The sequence below is a fragment of the Mustelus asterias genome, chromosome 4 (genome assembly GCF_964213995.1).
Source record: "Mustelus asterias chromosome 4, sMusAst1.hap1.1, whole genome shotgun sequence".
Classification (NCBI taxonomy): Eukaryota; Metazoa; Chordata; class Chondrichthyes; order Carcharhiniformes; family Triakidae; genus Mustelus; species Mustelus asterias.
The window spans coordinates 25,038,822-25,051,554 of record NC_135804.1 but is presented as its reverse complement, the minus strand read 5'-3'; the positions used below and the strand labels follow the sequence as shown (position 1 = coordinate 25,051,554).

Genomic DNA, 12,733 nt, shown 5'->3' with positions numbered 1-12,733 from the left:
GCATTTCAGGGCAGTTCAAAGGGAGTCCTGCACTATTGGGGATGCTATATTTTTCAGATGAAGCATTAAGCTGAGGCTCACTCTGCTCTCGGTGAACGTAAAAGTTCATATGACACGATTCAACGAGGAGCAGAAGAATTGCACTAATGTTGGTCAATATTTATCTTGCAAACATCATCTCAAAAATAGCATACTAGGTCATTTTTTACTCAGTCATTCATCCCATAAACCTGCAAAAGGTTCTGCTAAAATTAATCTCTCTTCAGGGCGGCACGGTAGCACAGTGGTTAGCACTGCTGCTTCACAGCTCCAGGGACCTGGGTTCGATTCCCGGCTTGGGTCACTATCTGTGTGGAGTTTGCACATTCTCCTCGTGTCTGCGTGGGTTTCCTCCGGGTGCTTCGGTTTCCTCCCACAGTCCAAAGATGTGCGGGTTAGGTTGATTGGCCATGCTAAAATTGCCCCTTAGTGTCCTGGGATGCGTAGATTAGAGGGATTAGCGAGTAAAATATATGGGGGTAGGGCCTGGGTGGGATTGTGGTCGGTGCAGACTCGATGGGCCGAATGGCCTCTTTCTGTACTGTAGGGTTTCTATGATTTCTGACACACTTGGATTAAGGTGCAACTTGTTTAGAAAAAAACTTGTGTTGGGCTCCAGGCAGGAATTTCAAGCATAATAGATCAGTAGCGCTCAAAGCTGATCCATGAGGGAAACAGAAACACTGGAATAATAAGACCAACATACTGCAATTTAAGATCGGGGCTACACGTAACCAAGTCAGTGACTTTGCCAACAGAACAGACAAACAAAAAGAAAGATTATGGACTAAACATATCAGAAAGAATTGGACTTTACCCAAAGGCACAATCAATTAAAAAAACTCAACATATATTTAATGCATAGTTAAGGAAAAATATCATGCTTGCTTAAAAATAACTGGTAGGAAAGAGCCAAAAAAATGTCCCAGGAAAGATTGTGATCAATTTTTTGAGCTTGTTTTTAAACATGTGAACTGACTAAGAACATTTTCCCAACAGTTAACAGGTACAGCTCTGTGTAGGTATGTGTAAATAAAGACTGAGTCAATATGTAAACAAGTGGTTATAAGTCTGTGTGTGTATATATAGTGTAATTAGGCCAACAGTGCAGATAATGTGTCTACTGTTGAGCTATAGTTCCACATTTGTGAGGAATTGTTTACTGTTCTTTTCATATTATACATTAGGCAACTTTCAAAATGCAACGCAGGAAATGTCATGCAAGCCTTAGAGTACAGTATAAATAAAGGAAAAGGCAAGCAGTTGCAAGCCCATATTTCAGACTAACATTTCAACTATAGACAGGTCAAATTCCTAAGTTGCCCAATAGTGCTGCCAGTTTCGAAAACTGAAAGAGAAGCAATTCACATTGGCATACAATTTAACAGAAATAAAACAATATTTTACTCTGCATCTTTGGATGGATTAGTACAATTTCCAGTAATAATTTTGAATAACCAGCTGCAAGTAGCAAACACAAATAGCCACAGTTTTCTTGCCCCTCCATAAAGTAATTAATGCCCACAGGCATCGATTATACTAATTCAACTCCAAGGGCATGCATGATATGTTTTAGTCCTCGATACAATGCAAATGTACAATTATTGTCTAGTTAACATTTAACAGACAACATTACACCATTTCAATTTTACCTTTAATGCTAAATCCAGGTTTATGCTTTTGTTGTGCAACATGAAAGATAACATCCTTGAAAGAAATAGCCACAGTAAGTTATGAAACAATTTCCTTTTTGTTAGTTTAAACATGTTCAATTATGACATAATGTTTTATCTTTCAAACTATCACACATAGTTTGTCTACTTGCCACGGGGATCAGAGCTTTGAACTTGAACGTGCCATTGAATTTGGTAATTATCACACTGACTGATCAATGCTTGGTGCAAAACATTGAACACTGAAGTAAGAGTGCCATAACAAAGAGTTATTACTTCCTACACTTTAAATGATTTTGTTTTGATTTTTGTTACAAAATACGTCACTATTTCACTATATAAACTGAAAATCGTCTTCGATATAAATTGTTCATAGGATGTTGAGGAATACAGGTTTTTAGATATATACAGTTGCAATGGTTAATAATGTTACTTAGGAGGGTATGCTAAATTTTGAGGATTTGCAAAGGACGTGGATGACTCCAGGAGATTGGAGAAATGATGGTTTGGTGTTTGGGGGTTGGAGAGAGTAGTTGGGAAATGACTAATTAGTATTTTAGAAGAGGGTGGGGGCACAGTAAGGAATTTGGAGTAGGAACAGAAAATGATGGAGATACTTAGGTCTGACAGCATCCATAGAGAGAGAAGCAGAGTTGATGTTTCAGGGTGATGACATCAGAACTGGAATTTAGAGTGCTGTGGTAACTATTGGGGCATTTGCAATGCAGTGGTGATTTGGGGGAAATAAACAGTTGAAAGGAGGATAGTGGGAGAGTGCAAGGGAGTTTAGAAATGCGTGGAAATAGAATGAAGGCTTGCAAGGAATTACAGAGAAGTCAGTGCAGTGGTAGGAGTTATAGCCAGAGTAACTCTAAATACCAACAATCCAGAAACCTCATTCCTACCCCAATTAACCACTGCCCCCACATGTACTACCCTTCTCCAAATACCTCCACAACTACTCACTACCCCCATTCACCAGCCCAAGTTCTTACTATCGCAGTTCCGCTTATCCAATTGTCCCCATGTCAAGTAACCACAGTAATTTAAAATGGGAGCAGAATCTCAGTTCTGGAATAGAAACACAAGGAAGGATCAAATATGGGATGAAGAAACTATGTCCATTACTGGCTAGTATGCAGCCCTTCCATATGCATAAGATTGATGTTAAATTCCTTCAAACAGGAGTTCTGAAAAAAACGACCATCTCACTCTCCAACCATACTATTTAAAGAGCTACCCAACACTGAATCTGAATAATCCATTTCAAGAGTGCTTTTTCTCCTGCTTTCCAGTGTCTTTGCCATTCTACAACTGTACTATGGCAACCTCAACACCATATAATCATTTTAAGAAAAAGTCTATTAATGAACAGCAAATTTTTAACAGGTGAAATTCAACAACATTCTTGTAAAGAGTTTGAAAGCCCTAATCCTTCACTTTTTAAGAACCAACACCCAAGCTCTCTGAACTTTGGAGGATAGTTGTTCCTCCTTGAAGAGTAAGCATGCCATCTATTGTGAACAAACAGAAACTGTGGCTGAAATTTAATGGCCTCCCCCGAGGAGAGTTTGATGCCAGACTTTAGGGGTGTGTGCGTGTGATAGCATTTAATCAAGTGGGAGGGTATCAGGTGAGGATCCAACCACCTTACCATCTCTGCCCTGATTTAAGTCAGCTACTGGAAGACTCGTGAACAGTCTTCCTCCCTCATTGCTAATTGAGATCCTTAAGTGGGCAGCTAATGCTCATTTAACAACCTCATCCTACTGCCTCAATCATTCACTCTAGCAGGCAAAGGATTTAGAGAAGCCCTAAAAAGCAAACGCTACCGAGATTGCTTTTGGACTTCCAAAAAAAGGATCCCTCGTTCAAAGACACACAGTGATCATGGGATCGAGCATCAAGAAAAAGTGGGCTGGGTGTCACTTAGAGCCACCCCCTTCTCTTGCTGCCAACCTCCCTTGCCCACGATCCCTCTCCTGTCCCATCACTTACCTACATTCTGGGGCCTGGGCCTAATATCAGTGTACTACCAGCAACGGCCATCACTTCCATGGTGGTGTTGACAAGCAATGAAGAACTATTAGTTTCTGATTCGCCAGCAGCTCTTGGCTGGAGGATCCTTGATTCCAACCCAACCCAGTTAAATGCCTAACTGAAAGGTGACCAGCTCACAAGACCACTGTTGTCCACATTAAATTGCCCTCAATTGCTTGGTACAGAGATGATGATGGGTTTCCGCCTGTATTGGACAAAAGACAAACAGAAAAAAAAACTATACTTTTAAAGAAAATATTACTTACTGCATAGAATGGATGATGAAGGTGTCTGCAGAGTTAAAGTTGACCCATCAGCACGAATAATGTTCACTCGGAACACCAATCGTGCACGAGTACTTTTTTTCTTGGAACCAGCAACACCAATGCGTGCTTCAACATCAGCATTTCTGAGTTTTAAAATTCCCACACAATCAACCCTGCAAATACAAAAATACAGAGAATAATTTTAAACAGTAATTATGCAATAATTGAATAATCTCAAAGTTCCCAATTCAAGCTACCACACTTGCTCCCTGAGAAACAACTTCCAATTATATAAGTCCTTTAAAATGAATAGTCTGAGTCACTTCACAAATAGGTACACGAAAAACAAACTGTACACCAGGTAAGCAGCGATTAGGAGGGGTGGTTTCAGAAGGACTATTAGAAACTTGGACCAACAAGCTTTAAGGTTCTGCCACCAATCAGCCATGATCTTATTGAACAGGGGATCAGGCTTGAGGGTCTACTCCTAATTCATAGGTTTGTTTGGTGGAGCAAATAGCGGAGATGAAAACATAAGAGGCCAGAGGCTGAGGAACAGAGTATTTTGGAGGAAATTCAGGAGATAAGTTGGACATAGACCATGGAGCGATTTATGGTCAAAACCATTTTAGGTTAGCTAAGACCGGAGGTGATGATGACATGTATAATGGCTTCAGAGGCAGAGGAGTTAATATAGATACAGAAGTGAAGTAGTTCCCCATCTGTACATGGGGTGGATGGAGTTGGAGAAAACAGTTCAATTAATGCCAATTGATGGAATGTAGGCTTTGAAACTTAGATTAGAATCAAACATAATGGCAAAAATGTAAATGGTCCATTGTAGCTTCAGAAACCAGCGAGGAACATTATGTAAATTAAGGTTGTGGCAAGGGCCAAAGATGATGGCTTCTAACATATTAATGTTGAGTTTAGAAAGTTGCAATTTGTCCTGATATTGAACAGTTAGACTACACTCAGGTAATCAACTGCTTGAGAGAAGTAGTGGAGAGGTAGAGCTGGGTATCTTCAGCTTAACCCTGAAAGCTGACTTCATAGTTGCAGATCATGTTGTCAGGGAGCAAATTTTGGATAAGGAAGAGGAGGGGGCTAAGGATAGATCTATAAAAGTTAACACTGCAGGAATAGAAACAAAAGGCACTGCTGGGGTAATGCATGGGGAAAGAGAAAAGAGAATAAGAATAAACAGGTCATTCTCAGGATGGCAGGCTGTAATGCAATAACATGTCAAAGCTTCAACATTACCTTCTAAACCCATGATGTGTACTGGTAGAAAACAGATGGCAGCAGGCACATGGGACAACTACCACCACTTCAAGGATTGCCCCCCCCAAACTCACACACCAACATAAATTGGACATCTATCACTGCAATGGAATACGAGTGAGACAGGGATCAGAGTAACATTTAGAATTGGATGTGGAAGCTCAATTATTGAGCAAATTCAAGACAGAAATTGATAGATTTCTGGATACTAATGACATCAAAGAATAGTGGGAGAAAATAGCATAGAGGCAGATGATCAGCCATGATCTGTTTGAATGAGCTCAATGGGTCAAATGACCTCCTCTTATGTTCCTATAAGAAGTGGAGGCATTTCATGAGATGGCCATGCAAAGGTGCTCATGTCATGCTGCCACTGCAGCAGAGAAGAATGCCAGGGTCAACTATATTGAATGCTATGGAAAGAACAAGGAGAACAAAAAGGGACAATTTCCCACGGTCACAAAAGTTTGGCTGGAGCTACTTAGCTTGGGCGGTGTTATGGTTTGAAGACAGAATAGGAAAATTTTAACATCCAACTTGCATTAGCTAGTTAAAAAAAAGCAAATTAGAGATGAGGCTCTCTGTCAACCTTCTTCCTTACAAGCCACTCAATGTCACTACCAAGTTCTCCCCTCATTCCCATCCCAAGATGCATCTCCTAACATTTTCCCTCTAGCTCTCATCATTCACAGCATCTGGCTTCTCCCCTTTCTCCCCAGTCAAGCTTCTGCACTTTCCTCATGTTCACCTTCCCAAAACACCTTTCTAGTTTCTGCCCTATTCCCCACCAAAGTTGCTCACAATTTTTCCTCTCTTCCATCTTTCTCCAGTCACCACTTGAGAACTCCTGCAATGTCCTTCAGTTGCTGCAGTGATTCAATGTGCTATATATAGTCAAGGGCATGAAAAGTTTTGACCACAGTATGCACGCAATCACTTGCAGCAGCAGCAATGGAGCTTGGATAGGGGCTCCCTCAGTGAAATGAGCAAGATGGCGTGGGGAGAAAAAAAACAATCCAATTAATGCTGCTTTCCATTTATTTCTGCACCCTTAAATATACCCAAAATATTGACTGACAAAAGTGTATATTTGGCAAATATGATTACTACAAGTCCAGTCTAAAATACGCACTGGAATGCTTGATTCATACACAAGTTGTGAAAGAGCAACCAGTAATTAATTCATTGCTCACCAGTAACAATTGTACTACATAGTGCCAGGATAATGAGCATCTTCGAAGAGAGAGTATAACCACATCCCCATGACTTTCAAAGGCATTACCATCACTAAACCCTCACTGTCAACATCCTGTGTGCCTCCAGGGACCTGCTACACATAAATACTGAGGCTACACAAGCAGGTTAGATACGCTGTGATGAATAACTCATTTCCAGACTCTCCAAAGTCTTTCCACCATCTACGAGGTATAACCTGAATGCAATGGAATACTCTCCACTTGCCAGAATGATTGCAACTACTCAACACCATCCAGAACAAAGCAGTCACTTGATTGGAACCCGATCCATCATCTTAATCATTCACTGCTCCCACCGCTGGTGCACAGTGGCTACAATGTACCATCTGCAAGATGTACTGCAATAACATGTCAAAGCTTCAACATTACCTTCTAAACCCATGATGTGTACTGGTAGAAAACAGATGGCAGCAGGCACATGGGACAACTACCACCACTTCAAGGATTGCCCCCCCCAAACTCTCACACCAACATAAATTGGACATCTATCACTGTTCCTTCACTGTTGTGAGATCAAATTCCTGAACTCCCTAGCCAACAGCATTGAATGACCGACACCACAGTGGTACAAGCACCTTCTCAAAATAGTTTAGGTTGGGCAATAAATGCTTGTTTTGTCAGCAACACTAATACCCTTTTTTGAAAAAGGACATTTCTTCACCCTAATGAAGATACAAGGATGCATCTTCTCTTATGTAATGAGTCACATGTTCCAATCTCACCTTGGCTGTGTATGCAACAGCAGTGCCAATGTACTGTTAGTTATGATTCTAGGCTAAAACTTCAAAACTAGCAGGAGCAAGTCATTCAGCTCTTTGAACCTGCTCCATCGCACATGATCATGGCTGATCCTCTATCTCAATACCATATTTCCGCTTTCTAATCCTTGATGCCAATACAATCTAAAAAAAATCTTGCTCTTTCTTGAATTCATCCAGTGACTTTCCTTCGCAGCTTTTTGAGGTAGAGAATTCCACAGGTTCACTACCCTTTGAGCAAATAAATGTTTCCTCATCTCAGTTTTAAATGGTCAACCTCATATCCTGAGACTGTGTCCCTTGGTTCTAGATATCCAACCCGGGGAAAACATCCTCCCTCTATCTCGTCTTTCCAGCCCTGTTAGAATTTTCTACATTTCAATCATATCTCCTCTCATCCTTCGAAACTCTAGTGAATGTGGGAACAGTCAAACCAACCTCTCTTCAGAGAACAGTCCCATCAACCCCAGAATGAACCTCCACAGCACTCCCTCGATGGCAGGTATATCCTTTTTTAATTAGGGAGACCAAGGCTGTACACAAATACTCCCATGGTCTCACCAAAATCCTGTATAACTGAAGACAGACATCCCTGTTTCTGAACTCAAAATTTCTTGCAATGAAGGCCAACATACCATTTGTCTTCCTAATTGCTTGCTGCACCTACGTCTCTTTCATTGACTGGTGTACAAACACCCAGATCCCTTTGTATATCCACACTTCCAATAGATCACCATTTAAATAATACTCTTCCTTTCTGTTTTTCACACTGAAGTGCATAAAGGTAAAGTCACCAAATGACCATAGGCTGCTCTCCCCTTTGAGGGGGAGAGATGACTGGTGGCGATTTTAGAATAATAGAATCCTACAGTGCAGAAGGAGGCCATTCAGCCCATCAGGTCTGCACCGATCACAATCCCACCCAGGCCCTATCCCCATGACCCCATGCATTTACCCCAGCTAGTCCCCTGACACCAAGGGGCAATTTAGCATGGCCAATCGACCTAACCCGCACACCTTTGGACTGTGGGAGGAAACCGGAGCACCTGGAGGAAACCCACACAGACACAGGGAGAACATGCAAACTCCACCCAGACAGTGACCCCAAGCCAGGAATCAAACCTGGGTCCCTAGTACTGCAGCAGTGCTAACCACTGTGCCACCATCTTAACCCGAGGTCTCCACAACTCAGGCAAGAGGCAAGATAGAGAAGGTTGGCCATCTTGAAAACTTCAGCCGGTATGAGGGTTGGTTAGCCCCCTCCTCCTCTCCCCCCATCCACCCCCCCCCCCCCCCACAGGATATGACATCAGTCTAACACTATGTGGTTGACACTTAATATGCTCAGGGCCACTTGCTTGGGCAGTCATGTTTGCCTTGCTGATATCACATTTCAAGAACAAACAAAAACACTCACTCCAGAATAAAATATAATTTTGTGTGTTTGAGTCAAAGAGCTGGTTTCCTCATCAGTCTTCATTATGAAATTAAATAGCTTGAAACTTTTACATCCAAAAGTAATTGTCTCAATTGTTGCAATTTAAAAGATTGGAACACAAAATGGGTTGCGAAAAATTCTGGAGAACAAAATCAGATCCTAATCTGAAACTGGTTCCCAAACTCCACTGAATTAATAGTTCAGAATTGCTGCCACAGTCAAACAAATCAAGTACTATACAAATATCTAATATCAATACACTTGCATTGATACAAGTTTTTTTTTTAAAGTTGTGTTAATGCAGTGAATTTGTTAAATGTTTACTGATTGGAAAACTTAACATCCCCAAGGTGCATTAAGGCATTTTAAACAACATGTTAAAAAAATTGAGCCCCAACATAAAAATCACACAACAAGTAAATTGGAATGAAATGTAAAGGGCTGTGACATGACCAATTTGGAATGGAATGGAGGGAATTGCAGTTTGTTCTCTCCTGAAATTCTCTCTCTCTTGAAGCTATCATAAATGTCACTTGTGCCCAGTATTCCAATCAACCTTTATGCAATTTAAAGATGCCAGCTCTGTAGGTGTTGTTTGTTTTTAGATCCATTGCCCAAGTGACATTCTTCATGTGTGCACCGGAACAGTAAACGCCAGCGATACTTAACAGTAATCTGAAGTAGTTACATCGTTGTCCAATATTGTTACCAGCAGCAGTTTTGGAAAATATTTTCTCTCCCCTCTGTGGGGACATTATTGGTTTGCACTGCTCATGCAACTGGAATCAGCTGTCAGCACACAAGAAATAGAAGCAGGAGCAGGCCACCAGGTCCTTCAAGCCTGCCCCGCAATATGATCTATGCCGGCCTCAACTGCTTTTCTGTGCCATTTCCCCATAGCCCTTTATTCCTCGATCTATCAAATATTTAAGCAATTCCACTTTAAATACTTCTAATGATCCAGCCTGCACTACCCTTTGGGACAGAGAATTCCAGAGATTCACTGCCCTCTGCAAGAAAACATTTCTCCGCACCTGTTTTAAATTACCAGCTCTTTATCGTGTCGCTGTGACCCCTTGTTACAGATTCTCCCACAAGAGAAAACATCTCATCATCTACCCTGCCAAGTCCTCTCAGGATCTTGTGTGTTTGAATAAGGTCACCCCTCACTCTTCTTAGCTCCAAGGAATACAGACCAGACTATTTAGTCTCTCTTGATAGGACAACCCACTCATCTCAGGAATTAGCCTGATGAATCTCCTTTGGACTGCCTCCAATGTTATCAATGTTTCTAAGATAAGAGGACCAAAAAGCAGAGAGTCGGAATAAATGGGTGCTTTTCTGGTTGGCAGATGGTAACTAGTGGCGTGCCGCAGGGATCGGTACTGGGGCCTCAACTATTTACCATTTATATAGATGATCTGGAGGAGGGGACTGAGTGTAGGGTAACAAAGTTTGCAGACGACTCAAAGATAAGTAGAAAAGTGAATTGTGTGGAGGGCGTAGAAGGTCTGCAGAGAGATTTGGACAGGCTGAGTGAGTGGGCGAGGATCTGGCAGGTGGGGTATAACGTTGACAAATGCAAGGTTATTCACTTTGGAGGAAATAATAGCAAATTGGATTATCTAAATGGAAAAAAATTACAACATGCTACAGTGCAAAGGGACCTGGGGGTCCTTGTGCATGAGACGCAAAAAACCAGTCTGCAGGTGCAACAGTTGATCAAGAAGGCAAATGGGATGTTGGCCTATATCGCAAGGGGGATAGAATATAAAAGCAGAGATGTCTTGCTGCATCTGTACAGGGCATTGGTGAGGCCGCAGCTGGAATACTGTGTGCAGTATTGGTACCCTTATTTGCAGAAGGATATATTGGCCTTGGAGGGAGTGCAGAGAAGGTTCACCAGGTTGATACCAGAGATGAGGGGTGTTGATTATGAGGAGAGACTGAGCAGATTGGGTTTGTACTCGTTGGAATTTAGAAGGCTATGGGGGGATCTTATAGAGACCTATAAGATAATGAAGGGGCTGGATAGGGTAGAGGTGGAGAGATTCTTTCCACTTAGAAAGGAAACTAGAACTAGAGGGCACAGCCTCAAAATAAAGGGGGGTCGGTTTAAGACAGAATTGAGGAGGAACTTCTTCTCTCAGAGGGTGGTGAATCTCTGGAATTCTCTGCCCACTGAAGTGGTGGAGGCTACCTCGTTGAATATGTTTAAGTCACAGATGCTGCCTGGTTTGGAGGGTAGGTCATATGAGGAAAGGTTGAGGGAGCTAGGGCTATTCTCTCTGGAGCGGAGGAGGCTGAGGGGAGACTTAATAGAGGTGTATAAAATGATGAAGGGGATAGATAGAGTGAACGTTCAAAGACTATTTCCTCGGGTGGATGGAGCTATTACAAGGGGGCATAACTATAGGGTTCGTGGTGGGAGATACAGGACGGATATCAGAGGTAGGTTCTTTACGCAGAGAGTGGTTGGGGTGTGGAATGGACTGCCTGCAGTGATAGTGGAGTCAGACACTTTAGAAACATTTAAGCGGTTATTGGATAGGCACATGGAGCACACCAGGATGATAGGGAGTGGGATAGCTTGATCTTGGTTTCAGATAAAGCTCGGCACAACATCGTGGGCCGAAGGGCCTGTTCTGTGCTGTACTGTTCTATGTTCTATGTTCTATAGATGGATTTCTGATTGGTAAGGGAATTAGGGGTTATAGGGATCAGGCGGGTAAGTGGAACTGATCCACTTCAGATCAGCCATGATCTTATTGAATGGCGGGGCAGGCTCGAGGGGCTAGATGGCCTACTCCTGCTCCTATTTCTTATGTTCTTAACATTGTATGCAGTATTCTAGGTGAGGCCTCACCAACATCCTGTACAACTGCAATAAAACCTCTCTATCTTTAAATTCCAATCCCTTTGCAATAAAGGCCAAAATGCTGTTTGCTTTGAGCTATTTGTTGGACCTCTTGCTAGCTTTTTGTGATTCATGCACTTGAACACCTCGATCCTTTTGTGCTTCACTCACTTGCAGTCTCTCTTGGTTTAGATAATAATCCGCCTCTTTGATTCTTCCTACCCAGCCTTTTGATTCCTTCTACCAAAGAGCATGACCTCCCATTTCCCCACATTAAACTCCACTTGCCAGGTTTTCACCTAGTCACCCAATCGATCTATATCCCATTGAAGAATCACAATATGCTCATCATAACATACTCTTCTACCTATTTTCATATCATGGGCAAATTTGGAAACCTTACATTCCGTTACTTCCTCCAGGTCATTTATGTAAATAGTGAACAATTGCGGGCCAAGAACTGATCCCTGTGGTACCCCATTAGTTGCATCTTTCCACTCTGAAAAGGACCCATTTATTCGAACTCTCTGTTTTCTATCTGACATCCAGTTTTCAATCCATGCTCACTCATTTCCTCCAGTTCCATGGCTTTTACTTTATGCAGCACCTTGTCAAATGCCTTTTGGAAATCTAAATACACAACATCTACAGATTCCCCTCTATCTACTCTCTCCGTTTGGTTCTCAAAGAATTCAAGCAAATTTGTCAAATATGATTTACCTTTTATAAAATATTGACTAGGTTTGATTATATTCAGCTTTCCTAAATGATTAACTATTTCCTCTTGGATTATTGACTTGAACATCTTGCCAATAATAGATGTTAAACTAACTGGCTTATAGTCCTCTGCCTTTCTCCCTTTTTGAACAATGGTGTTACATTGGCCGTTTTCCAATTCTCTGGCACTCTCTCGGAATTTGGCGAGTTATGAAAAATTTCAACCAATTAGTCCACCATCTCTGCAGCTACTTCCAATAAAACCCTAGCGTGCAGTTCATCAGGTCCTGGGCGACTTGTCCACCTTTAGCCTCTTGAGTTTCTCTAATCCTCGAGCCTTTGTGAATGGGATTTTTGTACGTTCCGCCATATTATTTGAAATCAGCCCATCTGATAACTTAGGGA

General features: G+C 41.8%; 1 protein-coding gene across 2 annotated transcripts in view; it reads right to left on the bottom strand.

Moving 5' to 3' along the window:
* nfat5b (nuclear factor of activated T cells 5b) overlaps positions 1-12,733 on the bottom strand; it is a 171,234-nt gene that overhangs the window by 61,031 nt on the left and 97,470 nt on the right. For both annotated transcript variants that reach the window (XM_078210660.1, XM_078210661.1), the window contains exon 6: positions 4,019-4,191. In XM_078210660.1, the coding sequence (XP_078066786.1) occupies positions 4,019-4,191 (173 nt within the window). The remainder of the gene's footprint in view (positions 1-4,018; positions 4,192-12,733) is intronic.